Genomic DNA, 20,214 nt, shown 5'->3' on the forward strand with positions numbered 1-20,214 from the left:
AATTATTCCTATCCGGTCCAATGTCGGACCCTGTCCGACATCAACAAAAACGCAAAAAAACGGGTTTCTAGTCGTTTTTTCGCCGGAAAAAGCCGAGAAAACCATTCAATGGCCGAGTGGGAGCGACAGGAGCAGAGACAAGGCAAAAAAATAATAATAAAAGGGCGTATCTCATGAATAGTCATACTTGCCCCTGGCATCAGATAGGGGTGGCCATAAGGAAACAAGCTGCCTGTTACTAAAATCAGCGCACGGAGAATAACACGGACATTTGCAGAACTTTTTTGAGATGTTATAGTAATAAAATAATGACTTGGATCGCTTTATTGAGGAGTTTGGTGATAAAACAAGTGATCAGTAGATGATCGATCGGTATGTACGACTATTTATTTTTTAGCATATGTGAAAGCTATAGCGAACGAAAGGGTGGGGCGGGGCTGAAGATGCCTAGTGAGTGCTTTGTTGATATGCAGGGCCTTTTAAACCCGTTTGACTGTGGAAAAAAACCAAACACTTAAACAGCGCGTCAAATTAACTGCGCGTGTGAAAATAAATTGCACCTGACACGCACTTAATAAATGGACTGCAAAGGGTTCAACTTACCCTTGTTCATGGTGCAGTTTACTAACAAGAGGTAAAGCATACACTATGATTTAATGTTACCCGTTCTCAGGATGCCTCAACTCATGAAAACTCCAGTACAGTACTTTGGGCAATACCAGAAAGCGGTCTAAAATGTTATGGATATTTTTGGTCTTCTTGTACAACAGAAAGCCGTGTCCAGAAATAGGTACCTTCATGGGTTGAGCCAGGAAACCTGTGGGCTGTGAGAGATCATTGCTGGGAAGGAAACCAGGAACATTGCGTGCAAACTCCTCATAAACAGCCAGCTGCTTAGGGTCCACACCACCGACCTTGAAGGACAACAAAAAGTCAGTACAAAATTAAGAAGGTGTCTTGTTTGCATTCCACAACTCCTCAAACTGTACAAAAATTAAAAGGCTCATGCAGTTGATGCAAGTTATTTCTTCTGCTTTTCAATGGCAGAATAAAAATGTAACTTACTAATTCTCCTGGTCTAAAATTAAATCATGAACATATTCACAAATACATCAAAGCTGTCACTTTAGACCTACCTTAAGTCTAATTTGTTCTGGCATGCGCTCTGCTTGATAGGTCAGTACCACAGGATCGCAGTATCGACGGCCCTCTTGTCTGGCATGTTTCCGCAGCTCAAATTCCTGTATTATGAAAAACAAATTGGAGTGGGGAAGTTATAATACCATAACTATTATACCTTCAACTTGGATCTGTATGAAATGATACTTACAGTTGCCAGCCTCTTATCCATTTCTGGGCCAGCTTTTTCCACTGCTGTTTTCTGAATAAAGCAGCAAGCAAGCTCACAGTTGTCTTGGGCTATCTGTGCAGCTGCCTGTTCCATCATTTCTCTCTGCTGTTGGGTCGGAGCCTGGGAAACAAATCCATACAACATTAAAACACTGCAACATTTAAAAGGTTCCCCACTGTTAATCTAAATTTGCAGACTGCAATATCCCTATAAGCCTTGTTCAGAAGGTAGTCCTTTCAGAACAGTGTTGAGGTATGTTGTCAGAAAAGATAATGCCTCCTGTTGCACTGTGGACAACTAGTGCATCAGATTAAGGGGGAACAGCTAACATTGGAGCACCTCGAATTCAGTTTTTAAATTTAGTGGCTGTAATTTGATACACAGAACACATTTTAAAAAACAGATTTAACAAGAAATCGTACACAAAAAAATGGTTTAAGAAAGTCACTTTACCCTGAGGGCTGTGGCAAAGCTGTTCTTCAGATTGGTAGCAATGCTCATAAGCAGAGGTTCCCTACAGGTGATCATAGCCATCCCTGCTGTCAGGTTACGCATCATATGATGTGCAGCAACACGCATGCGTGACTCCTCAGAGTCCAGAGCAAAGTCCTTCCTGACAATCTGCTCACAGGTGGTCATGGCAATTTTGATGGAACGATCCACAACAGGGTGAACAAGCTCCTGGACTGCCCTCTCTATAGCTTGACGCACATACTGCTTCAGTTGCAGGTGGGCCTGGAACAAGGGTATCTGCAAGGAGAGGTAGGATTAACCTCATAGTTCTTTATTGTTAACCAAAAAACAAATCTGGTCCAATTAATCTAATATTCTAAACAACTTGTTAATCTTTAGGCAAATTGTTAACATTATACAAAAATGCTTATATTATCCATATGAATAACACAAAACAACAATTGTCAGAACTTAAGCACAATTATATAAAACTTACATTTTGGTTGAAATTTATGTGAGGAGCAAGCCCTGCCAGAGCATAGACATTAATATCATGATAACTAAACTGAGGAGTTGGTGGACCGGTAGCTGTGCATGTAGTAGTTGTGGCAGGTGTAGACGGAGCAGCTGCAAAGGGGAGAAATTCTCCTGTAGGTTAAAAAGGCTATCATGATTAAAAACATGGAAAATGGATCCAAGCCCAGAGGCTCAAAACAAACATTAAAAACTTCACACCCATAACTAATTGCTATGCAAGTGCCAGCCCAAGTTAACCCCCCCCCCCACAATTATTTACTGAAGCATTGGACTGTTAACCACACACATGGAAAATCATGCAAGTCAAATGTATTCAATTTAACTGAAAAAATGCAACATAAGGGCAGTTCAGCAAGCGAACACATTCTTAAGCAACCACCAATTCTTTTACTCATTACATAGCTACAAAGTCCCAGACTGGCAATCCAGCAATTCAATAGGCTATGAGCGAAATTCACAATGTATATTCATTTTGCACAACTTTATTAAATGTATGAGGTATACATTCAGAAGGTCATGCACTAGGTTAATGCACATACCAGGTGGGACAATGGGTAGCATTTCCTCAGGTGGTTTAGCTTCCTTCTTTGGTGCAGATAGCTGCTCATCTAGGGCCTTCAACTTGTCTTTGTCTTTCAGCAGGTTTCCAGGCTTAAGGTCATTGATATCCAGGGACAGATTCTTGCACAGTACTTCAATCTCAAACTTCAGGTTCAGCTGGAAAGGCGGTTAGTTTGTTTAGGTAACAAGAAACGCAAATGCAAACTAGTCCTCTTACTACTGATCAGAATCAAGACTGGGCACAAGGTTCTCTGTAAAACATATGGTTTAAAAAAAGACCATAAAAAAACACACACCACACAAAACACTTGCATACTTCACACAAAGGTTTAAAACAGAACTAAGCCTCAGATAAAGTAAACAACCTTCAAGTCATGCTCCTGGTGAAGTTCTGCCAGTACATTCATGATTGCCATTGTCCATGGGTTCTGAGGCCTGAAAATCTAGAGGAAAATTAAATAAAAAGCATGTCAGTTGGCTGGCAAAGATGATGATAAATATAACGGTCTGGTGCAGAGGATGCAAAATGTGTTGTGCGCAACAATATCTCCTCACCATACTCCTCACGCTGGATTCCAACACTTTGGCAATAAATGGCACCACATAGAGAAGCTCTTGCTGTCCCTTTACGTAAGCTTCCAGCAGCAAAGACTTTATTTCCAAATCCTAGATATAGAAATAAAATAAAATTAACCCATTACTTAGCTCCACTTGGTTAGTGGGTACAGAGAATGTTGGCATTAAGTTTACAAAAGGTGAATGGTTCAGCTGCAATATGCCACGAATGTATTGGTTACAGTTTGTTTATACGTATAGGCTCGATTTCCCTTTATGCGAGTCTACTTACTGTATACAAGATGGGTTTGTTTTTCGACAATGTGATGATGCCCAGCCAGTGGCCCAGGTTCTTCAGGAGGGATCTATCAGAGAAGTTAGCTGCAGCCTTATCGGAAGTCAGTAGGACCTGGACAAAAACAAATGTAATTAAAACAAAACACAATTACTTTTCTAAATCATTACTGCGTTTCTACTTTGAACACCTCTAAACAATTAGCTATAAAAAGTAGGTTTGTAGATAAGTCTCCTGCCCTTAACTTTATAAAAAACAGGAATAAAAATGTCTATACCAAAATTATGCACCAATTACGGAAATATACTTTTCATATGCTTGGCAAATTGCATTGGGATGTAAGCTCCAACCCCATTAAATTCTAATATGGACTCCTGGAAAGTCCAATAAAGATAGTGACAAAACAATTCCAACACTATAAAATGAAGACGAAATAAAGCATGGGCAGTAAAGTTTACCTTTATATTTCTGTAGGTTTCACTTAGAACCATCTTGATAAAATCTTGGTTTTTTAGTGTATCCAGGAAGTTAGAGTAAAGGCTGTGAAAGTTGGGTTCAATGCTGACTCTCTTCATCACAAGATATTGTGAAACCCAAGGCATAAACTCCTCTTTCACAGTCTCCTTCAGCTCTTCAACCTTTCAAAATAGGAAACCAGGAGATAAGACTACATTTAATCCAATATTTTTTTTGCATTAACAAACAGAGAGATTAATTGATGAACCTTTAATCTCTGGACATGAAACTAACTACAGTTATAGATGGAAGCAATTATATGGAAACACTCACCTTTTGTGTCATGTTGGACTGAGAAAGATTGTTAAAGATGAAGGCAATCTTCTCTTGAACATTTTCAGGTGGCTCCACTATTCTCTCCGTTTGGTCTGTGGCCACAAGCAGTGTGTCAATGTTGGTTGTGTTTATGGAAGGCTGAAAAAGACAAGTAATGTACAACATTTAAATAGCACACTTGTTATTAAATACCTGCATATTAACAAAGCACTTGGAGATTTAAGTTAACTAGTTTACATGAAACCCTTCCTTGACACATGTCAGAGGAGGCAGATGAATGACAAAATAGACTACAACACTTTTAAAGTTAAAATTACTGGTTGGCACATATGTAAACTACCTACAATAGCCACAACAAGTTAAACTATTTCCCTGTATTACCAATACTCACAGGCACATCCTTCTTGAAGCTGACTCCAGTGGGGCGGGTGATGGTAGTGGTTTTAGCAACAGTGGTTGTGGTAGATGTTGTTACTATGGTGCTAACCTGGCCAGGGAGAGGAGCCTTGGGGGGCACTTGCGCCTGAGCCTGAGCCTGAGCAAGAGCAAGACTGCCAGGCGTAGTGATCGAGCCCTGCATCTTCACTGGAGGGTCTCGGGACTGTTGCCCATACTCGATATACTGCACACACAGGACGTAAAAACAGGCAGAACAACATTTATCTATCTAGAAGTAATATCTTATTCTGCCAGCAGGGATGACATTCCAAAAGACAGATTTACATAACACAATTCCAAAGATAACAGTTTTGTTCTTCATCTTTGGCATCTGACAGACAGGAGATAGTCCCAGAGGCATTCAACTCACTGATTCTTTTAAAATTCATAGTTAGGGACTGCTTACCTCCTGTAAATGATGAGGGAACTGTAGAAAGTGAGTAATAGACGCCAAGTGCTGACAATACTGGGGATAATCCTTCAATCTTATTTAAAAAAAAAAAAAAAAAAAAAAAATTGTAATACGAATTCAGATGTCACACGTAACTATTTGATAACTTAGTATAGTGATTAACATACATCTTCTGTATCAAATAAAATCACTATATTGTGTAGATCACTGCAATTCAATTTTGTGAAACAGCAAAGAATATTCATGTGTTACAGCAAAGACTAGGTTTCCTAGCACTAAAAATGTGCTAATTAAATATTTCCTATTCATTCATACACAAGTATCATGAGTCATACAATCAATCATTTACCTATCCACAACACAAACAACCCACTATGAGAATCTCCTATGAAGGCACTTTCATACAAAGCAGCAGCAAATTCCACTTGAGTTCTGGTAGAGAGGTATCAAGCAATACATTTAAAAAAACCCTGTTTGACAATAAAGCCAAATGAATAACAAAAGAAAGCAAAGCAAGTAACAAACCTATTTTTAAATCTATCTAGGGCAGCGATACCAAAGTAATACATTTTGGATCCAAATGGTTTCCTTAAGGCTTCAAGGACATAGCGCAGGGCCAACCCCAGCGCCATGTAGGTGACCAGCCCCTTCTCAATGATTCCACCAAAGAGGCAGGCAGTGATGTGCAGTTCCTTGTCAGGATACTGAGGGAAGAAACGATACTCCTCAAACAGGTTCCTCAGCATGCAATTAAACACTTCACGCTCCCGCTTAATGTTGGAGTCCTTGAACCTCTGCAGCATCTCCAGAACCTGTCCAAAAAACAAAACTCTCATTACTGATAACTCCCTTCAATTACTCATTACAAATAAATATTTGCATGTATATCCTTTGATTTCATAAAATGATTGAGGACATCATAAAATAATTTGCATCATAACTGAAACAGTAAGCACCCTTTTGACTTCTACTTCAGACATTTTATTATATATTATCAGACCGTAGAACTTATTTTTAGCTATAACTACTAAACCTATAAAAGGAATATAACAAATGTAAATAGGAGGTTCATTGAAGCTGCTATGCATTTGTTACTCGCTTTTAAAAGAGAAACCCAGGTTCATATCAGAGAAACACCAGTTATAAATAAGTCTAGCACTGCTCCTCAGCCTGTAAAGCCACTTTGTTAATTGGCTCAAAGTCTGATTGTGACATACAACTGAAAAGGGCTAGGATTTAAGTCTTCATGTCATAAACTGTAGGCGTTTAGTACACAGTTTTTCTAGAACTCACCTCATCCACTGACATGGTGGGGTGAGGTGGATGGTTGTAAATGCGCTGAAAGTAGCTGTTGGCTTCATCATCAATCTCTTTGCTAAAGTGCTGGTTTGCCTCAGGCCACACCTGAGAGAGGTCAGCTAAAAAGGGGGGTGGGGGGTTGGAATATTTATTTTCTTACCAAAAGGCATAAAACAAACAGGCAGAGCATGCAGGCAGCAGTCAGCATAGGGAAGTGCAAATGTTTATACCATAAGAAACAGAATATCAAACAATGACTTGTTGCCAAATTAAGCCAATTAGTCGTTGTCCCCCAAATTCAGTTGGCTGTGCCTTTATCATTATTTAGCATGCAGACAAGCATTCACACACAATTTTACAGGGCAAACAGTTGTATAGTACCCAAAGGTTAACCAGAAAAATAACTGGACAGCAAAAGGAATATCTAGTCTTGTATTCTTCCAAATTCCTGTTGAAATGCAATCCAAGAAATATAAAAAGGACTATGTGTATTGCTTAGTTTACCATTAGGCTACATATGCTGGTAATGGTATTAGCAAATGTTATACAATTAGGACTTTTCACACTGGTTGCGCCTGAAAACCCAAGACCAAACAAGAGACACTGACCTGTATTTCCCCTTTGAGCGATTTTATAAAGAAGCTGCTTTTCTTCAGAGTTTATTAAGACAAATAAAATAAAAATGTGGGTAAAACCCACACATTAAATTTACTAACATTTGAAACAGTTTATTCCAAAGACAGAAGAGATGCTTAACATGTTGAGAGGAAATACAGTAGACAACTTTCACTCACTCAGTCAGTCAACACAACCACTTACAAGGCATTATCTTACTCTGCTGGAAGGTGGGTGGGTTCAATCCAGATGTGCTCATCTTCCTCTGTCCGAAAGGATCACTGTTCACTGTTGGTATCCCAAGTCCACTTCCCATGCTTGTCAAGCTACTCGATCCTAAAGAACCTGCAACAGTCAGGGGGAGGACGCCATGTTTAGCAAAGTTATCAATAAGTTATCAATAATAATGGCTTGCCATCAGCCAGACAATTTCTTGCAATTAAAACTAAGGATGGCTCTACAAAGATGTTTACGGTTTCTACCAGGTATGACAATATTTCTGTAACGTGCACTTAAAAGGGCAAGTCAGCTGATGAAGAGCCCCGATTTTTGACAAGTTTTATTTTAGCACTGTTGAGAAGTCCATGAAGTTACTGGATCAGAGGCATCATGGGATCAAGAAAAGTGCAGACTTACAATACCATGTTTGTTACATGTTAAGACAGGTCTGAGAAGGAGGAACAATCAATTTTGTAGGAGAGGTTCACATAACCTTTACCTGGAAGTTGAGATGAGAGGCCTCCAATGCCACTGAATGGTGTTGTCTGGCTGGGATTGGTGAGAGCAGGGAAGGCCTTGGCTGGTGACTGGGGGTTGCTGAATGCAGAACTCAGGTTTGTGGGAAATCCCTGCATGCTCTGTGCGTGGGACGCAGCAGAGCCACTTATATTCAGAGACGCCATCCCAGACAAGGGGTCAATCTAAAAAGGGAAAAGTTAAAATGTGTGCATTAGAGGTAGTTCAAATTCTAATAGCAAGTTACACAGCAAGTTGCATTCATAAAATGCCATAATTTCACAATTGTTAAACATTAACCAGATTTCTTAAATTTTACATGTTTATCCAGCTCAAATACTGTATATAATAAAACTAAATCTAATTTACACAAAGAAAAATAACACCACTTTACTAAAACATATGCCAATATTGCCAGAGTTAAAGCTACAGCGCAAAATAAGCCTTCCGCAAAATGCTAAATGTGGTATTTCAAGTTCCATTAATAGTATTGTTGTGTTATATATTAAGCCCATCACCTGAAGAGGGGAGACGGAGACCGATACCTGTACAGGGGAGATGGCATCTAAGCTGCTGGTGCTAGGAGCACGTCCCTTTGGCATGACTCCTGGGGGTGGTTGTCTGGCTTTGTTCATGACATTGCTACAGTTCGCTACCATGGTCAGAATTGTTTCTGACAGTTCCTGGGAAACACTCCTGGTAAAATATATAAAACATTTGTTATTTATTTTATTTTTAAAAAAGGAATTATACCAGGTATTTGAAAACATATATGACTCCACAGCTGAACCTGTAGTAAAAAAAAAAATAAATAAATAAAAAAAATGGAGAGAAGTGTAACTTGCACTTAAAAGAGCAACCCAGTTGTTGCTGAGCAGCTCCAGTTATAACAAGTACAATAGTTTAGCACTGTTGCGTAGCCTGTAAAGATACGGGTTCAAAGACATCACAGGTTTAAAGACAGTGCATAGCCAAAACATTACGAAGAGACTTCAAAAGGGTCCAACCCATGAAAAACATAGCCTTACCCTGCACAGGACTGCATACATGCCAGCATGGTAGCCAGTGTTTCAGGAGGGAGCTGTGCACTTTTGGGCTGTTCCTTTTCTGGGGCCAGGCCTCCCATGATGGAAGGGCACCGTCGCTTTAAGAATGTCACACTGGCCTGGATGAAGGGTTCCTGAAAGAACACACTTATGTTAGTGACATACACTCAATACTCTCAACATGGGCTAAAGAATGTCCTAACCAAGTAACAACTGGATAAGCATTTCTCCATGGGATGTAAAAATAGAACCCAGGGGTGTGCAATTTGTATCGCCCGATGTCCGGGGCAGCAAGATGTGTGACAGACAACACGTTTTGCCGTAATACTTTGTCCGTCAGTGTAACAGGGCGAGGTGTCCTGTACATTGTTTTGTTTATTTTATTTTAGAGCGGGGTCCCCCTCCGCCCCTGTGTTTATTTTGTATTGTTTATTTATTTTTATTGTATTATTTTAAATGACGGCGTAGCCATTTGTTTATTATTTAGTAGCATGGATGGGAAGCACCATCCACATTGTAATTAATAAACTCGTGCAGAGTGTGGCCGAGGGGTAATAGAATAATTAATTGCATGCTAGTTAAACCCCTCGGCCACGATATAAAAATCCTGCAGCACTCTGAGTTCGGGGTGGGAGTTCAGAGGAGGAACGAGAGTGGAGAGAACGTGAGAAAATGAGAGACATTTAAGTATACTTTACAGGAACAGTGACAGCGACTGCCCAGCCTGACCTGTATAGTTTATTTTATTTTGTGTTTACCCTTTTATTTTGCTCTGCGAGCACAGTGTGTTTTTTTTGTTCAAACCTTTTATTTATTTTTGTTACTTAATAAAAACAGCGGCCAGCCACATCTTACTTTGAACTGCAGTACTGCCTTGGTATCAGTATTTTTGTTCCTGCTTCTGCCGTGACGTCAGACCACCAATCACCCTGTCACAGTCAGACAAGTAGTTTTTTGTCCTATGTTCGTTCTGTTGCTAGAAAGACATTTCAGGTATATTCCTAGAGCCACGCAAGTTTCTGAAAACTGAATTGCAGAGGTCTGGCACCAAAGCATACACCTTTTAAAAAGTGTTTGTCCCCACCCCTATCACTTCTGATTGGCTAGCTGTGGAAGAAGCTGATCTTCACTGTTGCTAAGTCTTGCTTGTTTTTATTGAAAGTAATTAACATTTTGAGAGTTGCAGGGTTTTTTTTGTAATAGGTGATGTAACTTGTAGGGGTGGTTTTGGTGATTGAGTGATGTCAATATATATGCACATCATTAGAAAAATATGGAATTTGTATAAACACCCCAACTCCACTCCCTCTGAAATGGGTTGGGCTTGTTTTGAAAGGCAGTGCCGCTTATTTCTCGTGAGACTTGGCAACACTGCTGGTCTTCTATTGGTTATAAAGAAACCTAGAAATAACTGCCAAGAGCGCCTCTGGCAACACACAGATATAATTTAAAATTTTAAGGTATTTATGTTTTTTGTAAATTAGCAAAGAAGTGATACTGCTTTCTTAATACATGAACCTGAAATCACCAGTTGCCAAGGTATTAAATGAAAAAAAAATGATATATGTGTTATGAAATTTATAACACTTTGTGGTCAATGTACTTGTTGTGATGTTTAAAAAATAAAATAAAAATAAATAAAAGCCATCAGGGTATGAAACCAGGATCACCCTGCTGCAGCAGTGTTCCAGTTAGCCATCATGTGACAAGATGTTAGATGAGGATAAATAGCTGTAAAATGTTGTACTGTTTAAAAAATAAACGTACAACAGAAAAACAAAAATATTTAGTCTTTGCAGAATTTGATGGAGCCTACTGTAAATATTGCATGCATTTTGCAGAAAAACAGTAAAAATACAGAAACTTGACAGGTTATACACAAGTCCTTTTAAAAATCTGGGGTTCAGCAAATAAATCAAAATTCCATAAAGCAGCAGTAATAGTTGGCAATGATTTCATATCTGTGATGCAACAAACTAAAACGCCTGTTCATCAGGAGTTGGATTTAGCTTGGAGAAAGAGTGAAAAAAACTATTTATATTTGAGTAACTCAAGTATTGCTTAATATAGCTGTACTTGATATGTTACTTACATTTACTAGTTTCAAACTGCACTGAAAGGAACATTTCCTTAAAGTATGTTATAAATGTGTTGAGATGAGGTGGGGTCTCAAGGACCCTTTTGTGCACAAGTCAAGCTACAAGGCTAGATCCGCCCCTGTTAAATCACTAATTGATCAATTATGTTCACTCTTAAATAAAACCAAAATCCTACAAGTTATATTCGACTTTTTTGTGTGTGTGTTTTGTGCGACGGGGGCGGGCAAGTAGATTTTTTTTTTTAGAAGGACAAGTAGATTTTTCTAGCATTTTGTCCCTTGGACAATTTTTTTGCACAAATTACACACCCCTGTAACCAAAATTATCCTATTACTTGTGCTACTGGGAATACAAAAATACAAATCATATGCCAACATTTCTGAGGCTGCAACAAAGTATACATTTTGACCTTCGAAGGTTAGGAACACCATTACCGAAGGAAGGTTCGAACCTTCGATGGTACTCATGTGCATAATGTACTGGCGACATCACCATAGCTACTTGTTTATTGTTAATATTATTTATTTCTTAGAAATCGCCCTTATCCAGGGCAATTTACAGTTGAAAATCCTATATGGATTACAGGTAATCCACATAAAACGCAATAAAACATTTCACGTGTAGTTTAAAAATATGTTATATAGAACAGTAATAATGTTTTTATAATTTACACGCAATTGAAGATGTTTGCGATACATACTGTAAGCTTGCATTGCACAACTGCAGCGGAGTTAGGCAAAACAAAGCTTTATTTAACAGTCACTGTTCCAAGCAGGTTATCAGTTACATTAATACTAAATATATATTTATTATTATTAATAAATATGAACTTACATTTGTCAAGTGACCCCAGAGATTGGTTATGCCTCCATGATACAAGTCGCTTGCACAGTTTGCATTGAACTATTTTTTTTTTGGTCGTCTGGGCATTTAACAAAAAAATTCCAAATACGTTGAGACATTTCTTTCAATACTGCTTACTCTATACAACGCTTTGCTGTCGAGATGGAGAATGAAGAAATTAAAGGTTTGCTTCTGGATAACACAAGCCGGAGGTGGGAGGGACGATGCTCAGTTTTCGAAATTAAAATTTAGTGTTCTTATCTTTTGTATGTTTCAAACATAGCACTTCTTACACTGTCTTATACACTAGATATTCAGTTCATATTTTACATAAGCACTACAACCGTACTGCCCCAGTGCTTTCGATACTATACCCTGCTCCATACACGACAGTGGCACCATATGGAGTTGCTAACGATTTGGTAGCAGATTTTAATACAACTTTTGTTTATGCAATATGCATTATTCAAATTTTGCATGCGAGTGACATTTAATGTGTGATTTTGTATTAATATATTGTCAAACAGTTTCTGTTAACAGGGAAGAAAAAAAAAAAAACGTGTCAATGGTGTCTGACGAACCTTCGAAGGTTTAAAACAATCTTCGAATCCCTGGCTAGTGAACGAACCTTCGAACACAGCCCTAAACAATTCCAAAGGAAACAATTTACCAGTGACTCAAGAAACTTAACATTTGTGGATGCTTATTCAAGGTGTCATTTAATTGTATGAAAAAAAACAAAAAACTTGCCAGCAACAGCAGGTGACTGGAGTTATTTTGTCTTAAACTGGCTGCAAGTGTAACTTGCACTTAAAACAACAATTCAGTTGTTGTGGAGAGGCCCCAGTTACAACAAGTATATACTTCAGCACTTGCATAGCTTGTGAAAATGCTGGTTTAAAAACACAGGAACTGTACTCTGCAGCTTTCCCCACCCATCTCTTTATACTTACCCCATGCTCCCGTATTTTATCTGTCAGCCATTTGTCAAGTTTGAGGTATTCTCGGCGAGATGCAAGTGCAGCAAGGTCAATAACAAAGGCAAACGGAGTACCATTTAGCAGCATGGACAGAGACTGAAAAAAATTGAAACGAGTTATAATTTTTTTTTTTTTTTTTAAATCTTGGGACAGGACAAAACAGATTTCTAAAATCTGAAGGATTGACTAAATTGTAATACAGCATTTATTTTATATGACCTGAATGCATTTTCAATTGTACCTTAATGATTGGTAGTTTATTTGATACAGCTATGTTTCAGAAACAAAATCAATCTAAGCTACAATTCCCAGTCTTTTTACAAAGCCATCAGTTGGTCCAATCCCTACCTTCAGGTCCTGAGCCACATCCAGAATGCGTGAGAGCTTTGCCTGATCGTACTGTTCTCCCCTCATATACCACTCTGCCATAGAGTGCATGATCAGCTGACGGATAGAGGGAGACTGACCCTGTAAGCAAAATAAAAAAAAGTTCATATGTGCCCAAAGTGTAAATCAACATGCTCCATATGTGTACTATATAAAAGGAACCAAGCCAAACCCACCTGTCCGTGCCAAGCGTAGTGCAAAATAATGGCAGAGTTGGGATGGTTTCCCAAGAAGATTGGCATGAGGGTAGAGATAAGTTCATGGCGCAGAGTGTGCCAGGAGGTACTGATCTGTAGTAAGGCCAGAACTAACATGTCAGGACAGTGCTTGATGGGGAAGTTGAAGAGCTGTTTCACCTGCTCGTACTGCCCCACCTCTGACAGACGTAATAGACTTTCAATTAGGTCCAGACTCTTCCTGTAAAAAATAAAAATAGGGTACTTGATACATTAACCTAAATAACACCTTTTCTAAGAAAGATTAATTTTGTTACATAGGACAAAGTTATCAAGTATCTTTAACCTTGTTAAATGCTTTTCTGTGACAGATGAAATATAAAGAGGCCGTTATAGAGTTCATACAAACTTCGGTTTATATAAAACTGTTCCTACCTGAAAAATAGCACGTTAGATGAACAGTGTGTGTAATTTATATATTATAATATATAATATTTTATATATATATATATTATATATATATATATATATATATATATATATATATATATATGCCTTAAACCAGACAAAATAGTTTTTTTTTTAAAAACCACATACCACGTTGCTATTTCCCGGTTATCATCCTCCGGTGGTGCTTTTAAAATATCAGTAGCAACAGTGTGACAGGGGTAATCCGCAAAACAGAAGATATCTGGGTTCATCAGGGAATGTTGAACAAAAGACAGCTGAAAAAAGTTGGTACAAATAGGTATTAAGTGTATTAATGCAACCAAAAGAAATACTTCTCAGGTCAATAAATCATTTACATGGACATACCTTAATACACTTAAATATATATACAAAACCTCATTTGTTTAATGGCTAGAAACCACTTCATTGCTGAAAGAGTGTTAGTTTTTACCTGGCCCTCTGCATGTTTCCAAGGCCTGTAAATGAGATCCACAGGGAACACTTCCATTCCCAGTCCCCTTTGGATACCATACACCACAATCTGCAGTGCCTTGCTGTCCCTAATGATGAACCCATGATGATCAAGTTCGTAAGTCACTTCCTTGAAGTTCAAATTGGGATTCTGCAAATAAAGCATTACAAAAATCAGCCTGGTTATGCATGCTTTTCAATTACTCTGTCAACATGTGATAAAGCAAGCCTATTCATTCTGAACGAGTTCCACTTTTGTTTCTAATTTTTACAAACTTGGAACTTAAATTAATTATAACCAAACTTCACAATATACGAATGGTCTTATTTAACTTACTATACCAAGACTTTCATAAGATTACCATGAAGCTCCACCTACCAGTTCTTTAACAACATCAATTAAAACTTCCACATTCCAGGTGTGAGCCTGAGATCCATCAGTCTTATCCTTCCCATCGCTCCAGATACCACTGCCAGGAGCAGAGATGGACTGAAGAAAATAAAAAATAAATAAAAAACGAGACCCCATTACATTTACTTTCTGGCTCTTGACAGATGTAAATTTGTTTATAATCCCCTCGATTCTAATGTGCTGGTTTTCAAACCTGCTCTCTTGCGCTGCTTTGGATAAAATATAGCTAACATATTTAACAGAATAAAGGTGAAGCACACACTAGGGTTAAATACAACCCTTTGGGTAACTACTTGGTTACATGCAATTCTTGAATACAACTTTATATTCAGGGTCTCAAAACAATGTTATAAGGGTGTCTGACTTGATGGAAAATGAGAACAGATTTAAAATGTACTTTCCTTAAGCAATAAAAGAAAATGTCAACAAGTGCAATCAACCTAACACAGTTTCATTTAATTATAATTTAACACAAGAAACCCATATCCAAGTCAAGGCCAAGGCGGCTTGTCCAGGCCAGAAGGATGGGATCATCCTTACCTGAAGGGGAATGCCATCAGACAATCCGGAGTGAGTGCGGGCCATCATGCCCAGGACCCTGGCCACCTGGGATGCGGTGATCTCCCGAACTCCATACTGCATGATTATATTGCGGCATTCTTCAAGACTGAAATATGCACAGAATTTAATAAAGAAACAAAAAAATAAACTGATCCTGCACAGATGAATGCCCTACTTAAAAGTGCACAGGGTCTGTCAATAGCTCATGTATAAATAAAGTGAATTTGCTAAAATAATAAAATCAATTACAAACTAGAAGAACTTTACCTTGCACAAAAGCCGTAGCCAACTTCTTGCATAAAGTCTGCGAGAGAACTCTCCATCATGGTCTTAGCTAACCCTCCAGAGTCTGGCAGGATCCTGTCCATCAGAAAGTCCCGTTTTTCAGGGTAAAGCAGTGGTGCAAGCACCACAGGACAGCGCTCCTGCGGAAAATCTGCACACACACAATTACCTTCAACCTTCTGACCCAAAAGAGCATATTTGTTTATGAAATAGGTCCATCTTGTAAATATCTATTTGCCTATTTAACCTAACTGCAAGGCCATATATTACTTTATTTGCACGCTAAATACCCTATTGTTACCAACACCATTCAGGCCAGCAATTCCTACACATTCCCTGCTAATCCTTTAATCTGATCTTGTTCTATGTTCAGCAGTTCCGCAAATTAACATCTATTGCAAACATATAACTGCAAGACAGAAACCTGATGAAATTCTGGTTCTAGTCCCCCAACCGTCCCATGAGCATAACAGTTTACAGTTATAAAAAAACTGTAGAATACAAGGGTATTGTATTATACTTTCAAGTTTTGCCAGATACACCATCACTAGGCTTCAATTGACTTTTGTTGCTGGCACGTTGATTTGTGTGCACAATGCATACAGCAAGTGTGACTAGACACATGGCCAGGAAAACGAAAGCAAATAGGCCAGCATGCTCAATGTGCCATTTCTTATAAATATCTTGCCATGATTAAAGCCAGTGGCCTAAACACTCCCTCAAAAACCAACAGTGCTTCATCACCACTCGCCTCTGCACAGAGTCTTGAGGAAAGCTTCTATCTGTTCCTGTCCGACCCCAGAGGCTCCTTTCTGCCCAAAGAGGAGATGGGAGAGGAGCAGATGCAGGACCTCTATTGCAATATCCTGGAAGCCACCTTCTTGGTTACCCCCAACGTCTGCGTCTACGTAAGAACGCAGAAGATCGGGGAGCTTCTGTTTCACAAACTGGGCAGCTGAAAAACAAAATAAAACTACATGTATAAACCCAATCGATCTTCTCCACAAGCCGGAAAAGTTACTTATGTTTTTCTAAATAGCCCAGGAAATCATTTGTCTAGAGCCAACTTTTGATTAGCACTCATGGGATTGTGTTGCAACAACATCCAGATAGTTCAAGGCCATAAAAAGCATCATCTTTACTCGTGTAACACTGAATCTCATGAGAATTCAGTTGTTAAATACCTTTACCGACAGATCCTGGTTAATTATTTCTGATGCATGAATTCAGGTGTTAGTGTGTGTGCTTATTTTACATATGCTTTTTGCCTAGTAATCTACCACCAGAATAAATTGTCTTTTAGAAAATGTCTAATGACTTACCAAACCCTTTCAGATCTGAGCTGGAAGAATTCAACAAGGCAAGGCCAAAAACAACCTGAAAAAAATTAACACATTAGTGACTGCATGAAATCCTTGAAGCACAACACATTAATACCAGCTTGAAATCATTACTTACCTCTTGAACCTTGCTTAACTTGAGAACTTTACTCAGCTGAGTAAACAAATGGGGTGAAGGTTTTAAACTCTGAAAGAAAAGTAAGATCCACTTGACTATCCAAAAATTACTGCATTACAGTTCATTTCCAATTCTCTAGAAATACTTCAGAAGAAGCTTAATCACATATAGGTATCACAAATACAGAAACAAATCTAACCAAAGCAGTATACATATTTGTGTAATTAATCATATTCTCTATATATCTATATACTTTTTATCAAGGAAGTAACATTCCTAGACTAACCATGCTAAAATACTCCGCTTGTAAGAATCAAGCAATCTGCTTATAAGAATAATTTCGGGACAAACTGGTTGCATGTAATACAATACTGCACCAAGTGCAAGGACATGTACAACCAATAAAGCCGTTTCTGAATTTGATCACATCTCGCGTGATTAGGCACGTACAGTGTGTGCAGTATAATCCCTGGTCCGCAGTAGAACTCCCAGTAGAAAAAAAAAAGCAAGTTGTGCAGTTTATGTGTGTCGACATGGCAGGAAAAAGAAAGACGCGTGACTGCATTGTACAGGTATTGCAAACAGATTTGCATCGCAGCTGAAAAAAAGCAATCCACAGATGCTTAAATGCACTGGTAGTCGTGACAGTAAAATACTGATCTGTAATTAATTCAAAGGCCATTACATGCAACACCACATGGCAGTTAAACTAGGCACCCTGACGAGATGATCGCTTCAAGTATACTGTAGTAAAATAGGATTCTGCAGCCTTGAGTAAACATAATCGTGATCACATAACAAGCTGCTTACCCACGAGGACTTGTTTTGATTGCTTTGATGTATTGTCCTCAGTGACTGAGCACCACTGACATTTGTATTACTGTATTTAAAACTGCTGATGCAAGAGGCACGCTTTTGTTAATTGTAAGCATGTCGGTTCGCTTTTAAGAATCAAAATCACCCGGGATGGATGTGATTCTTATAAACGGAGTGCACTGTACTAAATTGAACTTCTAGCTTCTCTATAAAGTACCTACCTTCTGATAGTGTAATGGATTGTCAATAGCGTAGGACAGCGTTGAGATAAAATTTGGCTTGGTTATAAGCGACACACACTCCTGGATCAAAAACTGTGTCTTGGAGAAAACAAAAAGGAAAAAAAGAAAAGAAAAAAACACCACAATAAGAATGTTATAACTATTGGGAACCATGTTAGGCTTTGTATCAGCTAAACAACTTCCTTGCACAGTGGAATGTCCACTCAACCAGAAGGAGTGTATGAAGTCCATTAGAAATAGGCACACATGATTGTAAATTGACTCTTAAAAGCAAAATTCAACAAACTACACAAATATGAGTAAAAAACTACAAAACAGAACAAATAATCAATTGTCTTTTTAGGTACTAGTAAGACAAGATCAGTCACATAAGTAACCAGAAAGAAAGAAAAAAAAAAGCAGGACATTTAGATTTTAAAAGGGCAAACGCAGTAGGATTTGTAAGAGCCAAATAAAGCTAGCAAATTGACAACACCCGAGGTTCTACTACTACTACTGTAGTAACATTCTACACCAAGTTTGGAGGCTGGATGACAGAACCGCTTTTGGGCAACAAATTTCAATATCTCACTTGCACATAGGATGTGGGATTAAGCCTCCAGAGCTGAGGTGGGATACTAAGACTGCAGGCTGAGGGAGAAATTAAAAATATCACTTTTCTCCCTCTGTCTCGTTTGTTCTATGCATAATAAAGGCTGCTTTAAGCAGAGATTGGCAGGCAGGAACAGACTAAACAAGGGACTATAGAGGGAAAATTAAACTGACAACTCGGCTAAATATTTCTTATTCAAGACCACTGGCACAACATACATGGATTTGAAAGTGGTCACAGTTCGAGATAAAACCAATCTTACGTGTATGCACTTCCATTCACTTCTAAAGAAGCATCAGTTTTAGCAAACAATGTTCTCATTCATTCATTCATTTTTTTAATAATTTTATATATATATATATATATATATATATAGGAATGAGAACATCTCAGATAGATAGATATAGATATATATGGTTCCACTGTAGGTTAAAATAAAAGTTTCAAGTTTACATGCCTTACTTTCAGGTAGTATGTAATGTACTATTTACGGTTTCACTTCCTAGGTCACTGAATCTTTAGAAGTAAAAGCTTGTTACAGGCTGCAAAACATGTCTGATATTGGGGAATGCAGGTGGTTAGTTAATTGGCAGGGAAGGCAGCATTATAGGGATGGCGACAACTTTACTCTCCTGGTCAAATGTCCTACCCAAAAGGAAGGCATGCAACAGAGTTTTTCCTTTATGATGATGCTATATAGGACAAATACATGCTTGCTTCTTTCAAAACAGCATGTGAAAGACCTACAAAGCAAATGGAAGTGCATGATTTTAGATTTTTTTGTCAATAGCTGTAACTAAGGGTAAGGTAAAACTAGACATGCTAACCCAACTGCTGTCTTGAATAATATTTACCTGATGAAAATCTTTGCCGCTGCTTTTACCATCGCCACTAAAATCCACATGCGAGAATAGACAGCGTAATAAATGCCTGTCTGCCTCGGGGCCGTGTCGATTCACAATCTAAAACAAAACAAAATGTTTTCTGATGTACAGAGCAAAAGTGTGTACATGTGAAAGAGAATCATAGATTAAATCTACTCAAATATGGCTAATTGAATATTCACTTCAATTCTGAAAATAGTGCTTTTACGTCCAACTAAAAATAATACTAGTCAGAGAAACTTTGCAGCAGTTTCTAATATCAGTGTTCATACTTTCTGTGGAACATTTCCCCCTCCCCTTCAATTTTCAAATATCAGATGTAAGGATTCCCACCTTGTAGTTGCACACAGCCAGCAATATGAGCCCTGTACATGATGTCCCAACTAAGACGTGTCACATGTACGTAACAAATACATCTGCCAATAGCTACGCTTTATAAATACTAATAAGGACACACCTCTGATTTTAT

At 38.3% G+C, this 20,214-nt stretch overlaps 1 protein-coding gene and 1 non-coding gene across 18 annotated transcripts in view; both read right to left on the minus strand.

Moving 5' to 3' along the window:
* LOC117424087 (CCR4-NOT transcription complex subunit 1) overlaps positions 1-20,214 on the minus strand; it is a 33,056-nt gene that overhangs the window by 7,972 nt on the left and 4,870 nt on the right. For 4 of the 17 annotated variants that reach the window (XM_034040156.3, XM_034040153.3, XM_034040142.3 and 1 more), the window contains exons 3-34: positions 19,716-19,823; positions 18,249-18,347; positions 17,212-17,280; positions 17,076-17,130; positions 16,505-16,708; positions 15,736-15,904; positions 15,448-15,574; positions 14,875-14,985; positions 14,476-14,646; positions 14,172-14,299; positions 13,575-13,815; positions 13,360-13,479; positions 12,985-13,107; positions 9,072-9,223; positions 8,562-8,739; positions 8,027-8,228; positions 7,513-7,653; positions 6,688-6,812; positions 5,920-6,206; positions 5,389-5,467; positions 4,936-5,175; positions 4,542-4,682; positions 4,211-4,390; positions 3,750-3,866; positions 3,458-3,568; positions 3,268-3,345; positions 2,881-3,058; positions 2,301-2,452; positions 1,805-2,101; positions 1,331-1,471; positions 1,137-1,241; positions 795-914 (exon numbers count right to left, since the gene is read on the minus strand). In XM_034040156.3, the coding sequence (XP_033896047.1) occupies positions 795-914; positions 1,137-1,241; positions 1,331-1,471; positions 1,805-2,101; positions 2,301-2,452; positions 2,881-3,058; positions 3,268-3,345; positions 3,458-3,568; positions 3,750-3,866; positions 4,211-4,390; positions 4,542-4,682; positions 4,936-5,175; positions 5,389-5,467; positions 5,920-6,206; positions 6,688-6,812; positions 7,513-7,653; positions 8,027-8,228; positions 8,562-8,739; positions 9,072-9,223; positions 12,985-13,107; positions 13,360-13,479; positions 13,575-13,815; positions 14,172-14,299; positions 14,476-14,646; positions 14,875-14,985; positions 15,448-15,574; positions 15,736-15,904; positions 16,505-16,708; positions 17,076-17,130; positions 17,212-17,280; positions 18,249-18,347; positions 19,716-19,823 (4,749 nt within the window). The remainder of the gene's footprint in view (positions 1-794; positions 915-1,136; positions 1,242-1,330; positions 1,472-1,804; positions 2,102-2,300; positions 2,453-2,880; positions 3,059-3,267; positions 3,346-3,457; positions 3,569-3,749; positions 3,867-4,210; positions 4,391-4,541; positions 4,683-4,935; positions 5,176-5,388; positions 5,468-5,919; positions 6,207-6,687; positions 6,813-7,512; positions 7,654-8,026; positions 8,229-8,561; positions 8,740-9,071; positions 9,224-12,984; positions 13,108-13,359; positions 13,480-13,574; positions 13,816-14,171; positions 14,300-14,475; positions 14,647-14,874; positions 14,986-15,447; positions 15,575-15,735; positions 15,905-16,504; positions 16,709-17,075; positions 17,131-17,211; positions 17,281-18,248; positions 18,348-19,715; positions 19,824-20,214) is intronic. The other 13 variants (XM_034040158.3, XM_034040152.3, XM_034040161.3 and 10 more) reach the window with 11 other exon arrangements.
* On the minus strand, positions 8,876-9,012 carry LOC117424852 (small nucleolar RNA SNORA50). Its single transcript, XR_004547934.1, has one exon. It is a non-coding gene; the product is annotated as a small nucleolar RNA SNORA50 (small nucleolar RNA).

Source organism: Acipenser ruthenus, chromosome 19 (assembly GCF_902713425.1).
Source record: "Acipenser ruthenus chromosome 19, fAciRut3.2 maternal haplotype, whole genome shotgun sequence".
Classification (NCBI taxonomy): Eukaryota; Metazoa; Chordata; class Actinopteri; order Acipenseriformes; family Acipenseridae; genus Acipenser; species Acipenser ruthenus.